Source organism: Antrostomus carolinensis, unplaced genomic scaffold (assembly GCF_000700745.2).
Source record: "Antrostomus carolinensis isolate BGI_N321 unplaced genomic scaffold, ASM70074v2 scaffold2067, whole genome shotgun sequence".
Lineage (NCBI taxonomy): Eukaryota > Metazoa > Chordata > Aves > Caprimulgiformes > Caprimulgidae > Antrostomus > Antrostomus carolinensis.
In genome coordinates, this window is record NW_010326412.1 from 20,311 (window position 1) to 29,628 (window position 9,318).

General features: G+C 42.3%; 1 protein-coding gene across 1 annotated transcript in view; it reads right to left on the minus strand.

The window, feature by feature from the left end:
* OTULINL (OTU deubiquitinase with linear linkage specificity like) overlaps positions 1 to 9,318 on the minus strand; it is a 15,193-nt gene that overhangs the window by 4,345 nt on the left and 1,530 nt on the right. Inside the window, exons 3-6 of the mRNA XM_010171539.2 lie at positions 3,297 to 3,456; positions 3,157 to 3,188; positions 2,958 to 3,049; positions 340 to 489 (exon numbers count right to left, since the gene is read on the minus strand). Of these exons, the coding sequence (XP_010169841.2) occupies positions 340 to 489; positions 2,958 to 3,049; positions 3,157 to 3,188; positions 3,297 to 3,456 (434 nt within the window). The remainder of the gene's footprint in view (positions 1 to 339; positions 490 to 2,957; positions 3,050 to 3,156; positions 3,189 to 3,296; positions 3,457 to 9,318) is intronic.

Below are 9,318 nucleotides of genomic sequence, written 5' to 3' on the forward strand. Positions count from 1 at the left end.
CCAAGTGAGCCACTGGACTCTGCACGGAAATGGATGAGAATGATTCAAATAGCCTTTTGTGTTAATGGAGTGACATCTAGCAGGGTGGCAGTAACATTTATCCATCCACCTTTCTTTTTTTTTTTTTACCATTTAGACTGTCGTTCACTTTGGTACATTTAGATCAGGGACACTTTTTCAGTTAAGTGTAGTTCAAAGAGTTTGAAAAAATTCTCTTTAAATTCTGATAACAATTCTCCTTTACTTCCATATCAGACACATTAGTTTTCACATTGAGAAAAGCTTCCTTCTGCAGTGCAAGGTCACCTGAATCATGTTCATTTAGGAAATGAATTTTACCTTTAATATATCTCTCTCCTTCATCCATGACGGAAAAGGAATGCCTTGGCTGAAGATCTGAAAAAGCACTGCTCTTAGTACACAATAGTTGTCCCTCCTGACTTCTCGCAGGTATTTGATATGATAGCTCCAAAACAATTCTGCATATGCCTAGAAAAAGACAAACAAAACCCTAATAAACATTTTAAATCTCAGACCATGTTGAATGGGAGTCCCATTCTGAACTACTCATACGAGGCGGGTAGCAGAAAGAGCGAGTATATTCACAAGTTTTGTATACACAAAAATGTTCTAACACCGTAGTTTTTGTACACACTTTAAACTGTCACTGTCCCCTAAGAGTGATTCTGCACTCTCTCCACACCCAGAGACCTGCTCCAGTCTCTGTACTGTTGCTAGTGTAAACATTCACATGGTCAAAGCAGAAGAGGTCAGCAGACTTCTTTGCCATAACAGCTTTAACCCTGACCACTTCACGACTTGTGCTGACACATGGGGCAGGAACAAGCATCTGGAGAGAACTCCTTTTGGCAGAAACATCTCCTTACCCTGACATGAATCCATCATGCAGTGGTGATCTGAGGCTGCACAGATCTGCCAGCTGAAGCGGATGGCCTTTCTTCCAGCTACACACTCATCTTCATTACCTCTGGCTCTCACCTGAGCCCTTGGCAAGACAATTCCAATCAACAAACTGGCAGAGAATTAACTAAGAGGACTCTACAGTTCTACAGGCTGCTGCATCAGTCTCTCAGTTTGCTTCCCGAAGAGGGCAGGAAGATGGTCTCAACTCCTGGTCCTCTTTTACTTCAGTTGCTTCCACAACCCATTCCACTTGGCTGCACAGTCTCCCCTACTCTTACTTTGCATTGGCTGTGACAATCGCAAGCCTACTGCATCCCTCCTGCTGGGGGAGCTTCCTGCTGCTTCAGCAATCCCAGGTGTCTCTATCAGCTCACCATCCTGGTGAACCACATCCGACAGAAGACGTAAGAGCCAGCACAAAAAAGGGAGAGGGACTGTTTAGTTGGAACAAGGTGAGGAAAAGGGAGATACAAGACAAGCAAGGGACTGCCCCTTTGGGGACAGCAAGCAGGTTAGACTCATTCAAGATCTCATGAGACCTCATCCTAAAATGCGCTTCTTACTATGATAACCTCTACCTGACATAACCAGCCATCCACTAGACTCTCCTGAGTCTCCTTTGCAGCTCTGATCATCTAGTAGGCTCATGGATTTTCTGAAAGGCTTGTTGCCCAGTACGTGTTTGCAATTTATCAAAAGTTTTGCTATCTTTTGTTATTTGTTCTTCCAAATCACTTTTGTTGTGTACTGTTCTGGGCACTTCTGGCATTGGTGTGTTCCCTCATTTAATCTGGCAAAGTTGGATCCTTTTTCCGTTCATCATCTGGACATGACTCCAGCTTTTTGAACAGTACCTTCTTTTTTTCTCATAACTCCCTCATGCTGCTGTTTAACCATATCAGCTTCATTTTATGCTTTCCTACATCCTTCTTGGTAGGCACTTGTTCTGTGATTCTTGGTAGGCACTTTCTCTGTGAGAAACTATTTCAGCTAAAATGATGCAAGGTAAGGAAAACAAAAATCCAGGGAGAAGTATACTAATTAAGATGCACAGAGCTAGCAGGTCAAAGATACAAGAGGGGGAAAAAAAATTAAAATAACAACCTAAAAAAAACCTTACATGGAAAGGAAAAAAAAACATAGAAGGAAAAAAAAAAAAAAGATAACTGGAAAAGAGCAGCACCGAGGATTAGCTGATGCCCACAAGCAGCAGAGGTTGCCACCTCCCCACACAGCCCAGGGCTGTCTCCAGCCACCCCTCAGCAGCTGATTGGGGTGTTGAGGACAATGAGGACATTAACTGTGAGATTAGTAGCTTGTTAGTCCTAGCAACCTGTAGTATGAGGCAGCAGGAGTTGCCAGGTGAGGTTAAACTCTGTGTATCCTGCTTGCAGCATCTTGCGCAGGGGAAGATGCTGGTGCAGAAGTGCCTCAGCCAGGGACACGGAGCTGGAGCAGATGGATGCTGTGTGGTGGCAGGGGATGGCCACTATCCAGCAGGATGGTCCTTGCCCGCTGAGCACCGACCTAACCTGGCACAGGTCAGGTGTGAGCTCCTGCCCCAGCTGCAGCTGATGCAGCCAGACGGGGGGCCTGGGGGGGTGCCAAGCTCTGGCTGCTGTTAAATGGAGCTTTAGAGCTTGGAAGAGTAATGGGTGTGGTGTTTCATTCCTCCCCGGAATGAGAGTTTTTAGCTTCAATCAAAGGCTGGCCAAGAGATGGCACCTAACACCAACTTATTTGGGCTGTAGCACCGGGAATGATTTTTCCTGTTAAAGCTACTCTACGGGTTGCTGGTGCCACAGGGGGGAATTCGAAGAAGATGCAAGGCTAAAACCTGATCTATGTTTTGACCTGCTCTACTCTAGTCTTTACATAGACCCATGCTCATGCTGTCCCTTTTGCTTTTCATTTAGCCAGATGGCATAGCAGGCTTTGGTAGCTGCAGTAGCTGCCTGCCCTGAGAGTGCCAGTCCTTCCCCAGGTACTTCTTCTCCCCCATCCTCATGCAGAGATTAAAATTTACTTCTTACCTCCCTCATGTGTTTGGCCTGCTTTGTTTCTCCTTTCCATTCTCTCACACTATAACCAAGTAGATCAACTTCTGTCAGCACACCGAGATTCCCTAAATCGAGATTAATTCACAGATTAGTTACCTTCTGCTGTTCTGCAATTAAAAGGTAGTGGTGGTGGGGGGGATTAACGAGTACAGAATAACAACAAAAAGATTACTTATGAGTTTCCTCTGAAGGTAGTTGCTCCACCTGAAATCCAAATGATAAAACAGGTGTCAAAGAGGAGTTGTCCAAGGTCAATATTTACTTAAATAAGCAACAGTATGAAAGATTAAAGCCTGCATAATAAAAACCCACCGTTTCAGTAGCTGTGCTAAAAAGCTGTATAGCCTTCTGCAATACCAAAATACAGCAACAAGGAAAGACATGCTTAGTAGAAGCTGCACTTTCACTTTTTGCCACATGAGACACAAGGATTGCTTAGTAGCTGTTGTCCAGGACCACACCTCATGCCTTCCTAAAATAGGGATAAAGAGAGAGAGGAAAAAATCTTGTCACTGTTTTGCAGTACTTGTTTCTATTTGTTTATTTACAAAAAGGGAAATCATCCAAGTACAATACCATTCCAAATGAAACACAAAACATTTAAATTTAAGAGAAGAGTATATTTTTATGTACTTTATATATATACACCTTATATACTTAATTTTTCAAGTTTCTAGGGTTTTAGGTGCACATTTCCAAGCTTTCCTCCACATGGAAAAGGCTAGATTTATAGTTACCATTCAGTCACAGGAAGACTGATATCAAAGCAACCGTTCAACAACAAAAAAAATAATTTTTGTTTCAAGATGTGCTGATCCAGAGGCCTGTACTGTCATTACTTTGCCTTTAACTCAAGGTTTTAAAGGCCAGAGATTCCTGGGAGTTGTAGTCTACAAATGGGCCATATAAGGCACTATTAGCTGACTAAGCATCATGCGACTGCCAGGGAAATTAAAGGAATGTTCCTGCCTCAATTTGGGCAAGTTTAGGGTCAATTTAAAACTCTGGAGAAAACTTCTCCCTCGAGATTTGGGAGAAAGTTCAGGAGATCATCACCAAGGGGGTGTGTTCTCACTGTTCTTCACAGACATAAACCAGAACAAGTTTCTGTCATTTTCTTCACACTGCAGGCAGGGTTAGAGAAGGTTTTGGTTGAAACCCTAGAATTGAGAGAGGGCCTGAAGATAGAAGAGTTGACAAAGGCAGTGTCTGCTCCCTAGAGTGAGAAATTTATCCTCTGCCTGAAATTTGAGTATAGGAAACTCCCAGAACTTAGTATCAACAGCTGCTCTATTATTAACTTATTTATTGATTTAGTACAAAACTCTAAGAGAACTCGACAACTCAACTTCTCTGGCATCCCCAGAGAAGGTTGAAAAGATCCTTCTCCAGAGAGCCCACAAAGGGAACTACTCATTCAGCATAGTTTCATGTCAGTTGAACTTCTGTCCCTCCTGGTATTAACATGAAATTTAAGAGGGGCTAAAGTTTTCCAAGGAAGTTAAGCCCAGGCACTGTGGACAACTATCCAGTCACAGTTACACATGAACCCCAACCTTGGCAATGAGACAAACAGCTACGCACACATTTTTACAAGCACTGTTGCATATATACAGAGCACGGCTGGAATGTGGCCTTTTCCAGTATTCTGTTGTTTGAAGAAGTTTTATTACAGGATGTCATACACAAGTTGTCTGGAGGCAAGACCCAGACCTCATCTCTCCTGTGAACACAAGGCAGGTTAAGAGCTGGAAATGAGAAGGTGTTAATAAGCTTTAAAGAGGTAATTGGAGAAGGTTTTTGGGTGCTAGTTCCCATTTACACAAAGTGTGGACACTTTTGATGCAAGTTGATGGAGAGGTCTTCTGTCAGCTTCTACTGGTGGGCTGCACTAACATCTGCATACTTGGCAGGACCGGGAGTCACGCCTGCACATGCCGAGCAGGAAAAAGCAAGACGTGCATTCGTGTGCAATCAAAAAGACCAAAAATATGAAGATGGAGAAAGCATTTCTAACTGATGCCAAGTAAAAGACAGCAAGACATCAGATGCAAGGTTCAAAAATGGCTCAGCTCATGGGAACACCGGGACATTCTCGCCAACAGCAGACACACGCACACACTTATTGCTCATGGACACCAACAGGCACATTCTTAATAAGCACCCAAATTGCTACCTAGAGAACAACAACTGAGAATTAGTAGCAGATGACAGTCCTGAGAGAATGAAGCCACTGCCATTTTTGCCCTCTTTTCTTTAGGATAAAGGCATCAACACTGAAAAAACCTCAGCAGACTGTAAATAACCTCCTGGTAACTAGAATGGAACCTAAAGGCTTACAAATGTGGTTCAGCCCATGGATCAGTAGGCATTCTGGATTTATACTGTCACATAGTTGTATGAGAACCAATGATAATCCAAACAGAATTCCTTAACAGCAATTTAAACATACGCTATCGAAAGGACGATGCAGCAGACTTTCATTTCATTACCTAAAATGACTGTATGTTCCTTCTTTTGATTTCAAACAAACTGGGACTATGAAAAGTGAGAGCTGGTCCATCTGTTCAAATGACATACTTTGCTTTATTGAGTACCAGGAATACATGTGAATGCAAAATTTCTTCCTTCATCCCTTTCACTGGCAAAAAGATGAGAGGTCTGCATCAGCATGTGCTTTTAAGTTGAATCAAACAATCTTTTGAAAAAGCTTTTAATGGTATTAATCCTGCCAAAAAAGTGCTGGAGTCCAACAACCCCCTTTTGAAGACACAAGTTAACAGGTGCATAAGGAACTATTCTTCAAGGAGCACTGGGAAGCAGTGGTGTGCTGATTTACCATCAAAAACACAAACCCATGTCAGAGAGCATGCGATAACCAAGTATTGTTCATCCATTTTTTAACTAGAACTGGAGATTTCCAAGTAGGTATTTCCCTAATAAAAAGCCTAATGGGAGGTGGGAAAACCTGCAAACAAGTGATTTTTGAGTATTTTTACTACACTTGTATTACAGCATACCCTGGACTTCATAAACCCTCCTTGCTATCATGGGAAAGCTGCTGTTCAAACAGCACTACTTGATTCAGTTACTACTTCCAGTGCTTATGTTACACTTAGAAATGTAATTAAATCTTAATCAAGTAAATGACATTTAGAAGTGGCAGTTGGATCACAGAGTTTTACCAGTGCCGCTGGTAAAAATACATCACGAACAAGACATGAATTAAAGAAGAAGGCAGTTTAAAATAGATCTTTCCACCTCCTCCCTGCCCCCTCCAAAATTCTTCAGAAACTGAAGAGCAATTAAATTAATAACACAGTGGCGGGGGGAGTAAAATGAACCCACGGATTTTTAAACCCAATCCATTCCCTGGGATATGGACACAATTCATCCTGCTCCTCAAGAGATGGTGACAACCTGTCGGTGCTGTGACCAGCTGCTAGGCTCACATCTCTTTGAAGACTGACTGCGAGCATCACCACGGGGACAGGGAGGCTCGACCCTTCTCCCACGCAGGGCAGTAAAGCCCTGGAACTCCTAACACAGCTCCAAGCAGAAATGTGGATGAACAGCCTTTGAACAGCACTGAAGTAGCAGCTGATAGCAGTGTTTATCTTACAATGCAAGTAGTACACCGTGTTTTCTTTCTATGCCACATCATCAGCTTCCTGCTAGTGACAAACCTTCAGCTTTTACCACCCCACAAAGTCAGCAGGAGAGACACACAGAAGAAAAAAACAAACAAAAAACCACCACCAAAAAAAAAAGGCCAGGAAAAAAAAATGAGTAAGACATCTGCAACATCTGCTGCTTTCACAAGTAACTCAAGAGTCTCTAAAGGATTAGCTCCACATTTGACTCCCTCACAACTGTTTTTAGAGGCTGACACCTTAAAAATGTGTAACTGAGGAAATGTAAAATGTAAGGGATCAGCTTGGGAACTAGCAGGCAGCACTGTACACAGCACTGAAGCACGATCCAATATTCCAGCATATCTGATGGCACATTCACCTTTTTACTTTCTTTGTCCCTCCCTGTAACAAGGCCATCAGGAAGACAACAGAGCATCTTCCAAAATTAAAAGCTGACCATGTGACTTCTTTTCAGGACATTCCTCTTCACAGTTTTTTGGTACTGAAAGCAGGACATAGTACTTGTTACCATGAAGTGGCCAAGTTTCACACTCCCACCACACAACACTATGTTCCTAGTTCCTGAAAAGCAGGTATCCCCTCCTTCAAAGAGAGGGGCAGAATTCCCAGCCCTTCTGCTGCCCACCCGTATCCCTCCTTCTCCCTTCTCTCTTGGACCTAGAGCTCAGAAGAGAGATCCATCTCAACTGAGATGCAAGGCTTGGCACAGAGGTCTGAGTCTGCTTCCATTCAGTGAGCACCCACAGAGCTCTCTTCACAGTTCCACATCACATTTTTCCAAACTATGTGGTTTCAGTACCAAGGCGTGTTATAAAATAGGCTAAGTCCCTCTTTTAAAGGAAAACAAATTTATCCTTACACAGCAGGCATCAGCATGATGCACAGATGCACACAGGTGCACATACACCTAACTGACTGAACCAAGAGGGAGACAAAGAGCTATTAATTATAAAAATTCAATACCTAAGTAGATGACATCCCATAACAGCTTAGAAGAGAGAAATGTGCCGTTTTAAGCAGTGCCAAGTGATCACAGAGACTTTGATTTCCCCGTTTATTATCAGCGCCATGCCAAAAAAATGAAGAAGTACTGAAAACAGAACAAGATCAAGCACAAAACATCCTATGTGGGAAGCACTGCTTAAATCAGTAACTATTTCATTAAGAAACCCTTCCTTTAAAGAGCAGAGCAATGTTGACTTGTTAAGCAAACCTTCACATAACAACTAGAGATGAGGATCTCTACTTGGTATAAGAAGAGAAAGCGAATCATTTACAGGCAAAGATGGTAATCATCAGTGACTTAAAAGTTCAACCATGTCTGCTAATCAGATCTCCATTTCTACTCCGAAAAACAACAAACAGAATCCCAACCCCAAACTGTAACTAGAATCACACGATTACCTAGAAAACAGAATAGTTTTGGTAGCAGTAAGGCCCATCGCTTGCAAGAAAGCTTATTGACACAGCTATCCTGAGCAGGAGTCCCAAGTGCTCTCTCAGCCTTTGTCCCCTTTCTGCAAAGAGCCTTCCAGAAAAATAGAGCAGAAAAAAAGGCTGGCAGCCTCCTCTGGATTCCCTGATTGCCAGCAGGACCCGAATTGCTGCTGTTAACCTGTCTATCCAGCTGTGACACTTACTGATTCCTACTCTACAGCAAGAAGCACGATGCCTTCTTACCCACTATGTGATTATCTAAAATACACCCTATAACAGCTACTTTTACAAAACCAATTTAACCTCTATATTCAAGATGTTTAGGCATGCCCTAGCCTGCACATGCCATTTTCCTCTCTTCAAATCCCTACAAGAACAAAAGGAAAGTTCAGTTCTTGATCTCCTGTATAATTCAGCTTCCCTTTTAAGGCACAGGGTGCTTCATCCAGGACCTTCAGATGAATAAAGCTCAGCTACACTTCCATTTATGTAAGAAAAAAACATGAGAGAAGCTGTCAGAGAATTTACAGTCCAGTGCAATATGTGAAAAGTATTTCATGCTGTAAAAACCCAAGTATCTCTTTAAAGCTCTTATCCCTAAGTATGAGTAAAAAACAATTAAAAAATAACCTCTTTTTAAAGAAGGAGCCTCTGAAATTTCTGCTACCGTGATGATTCTTTTTTTTAATGTGGGAAAAAAAAACCGTTGTCATCCAGAATTGGTATTTAATGCGTGTATACTTCAAACAGAACTTACGTAAATGCGCTAAATCTATTATTTGAAGGAAGCCCATTCTAAGGAGTCTTATTAAGCCTGCTGCTGAGCTGCATGTTGAGTCATCCCTTATGCTGCTCGTGTTCGTCTCTGGTTTATCTATTTGCAAATGCAACTCTTCAAAATGCCTCCTATAATTTATTTTTATTTTTTTTTTCTGTGCTGAATCCGAACTGACACAGGAAAGGAAATATTTTCCTCCTGAACATCTTCTTACACTTACGTTTAGCTGAAAGACTACGTGGTACAAATATCCTGGGTTTTTATGTAGATTTGTCTAGATAACCAAAGCTTCGGTTATGGGGGAAAAAAAAGTTGAATTCTTACCTAGCAATAGGGATTATTTTACTCCTCTTTTTTAAAAATCTTGTTTATACAGTCAGTGGTGAGGCTGGGGGGTACCACAGGCAGCATCCCCCAGGTCTCTCCAGGCAGAACTGCAGTGGCAGCTGCCCCTTCTCCGGGG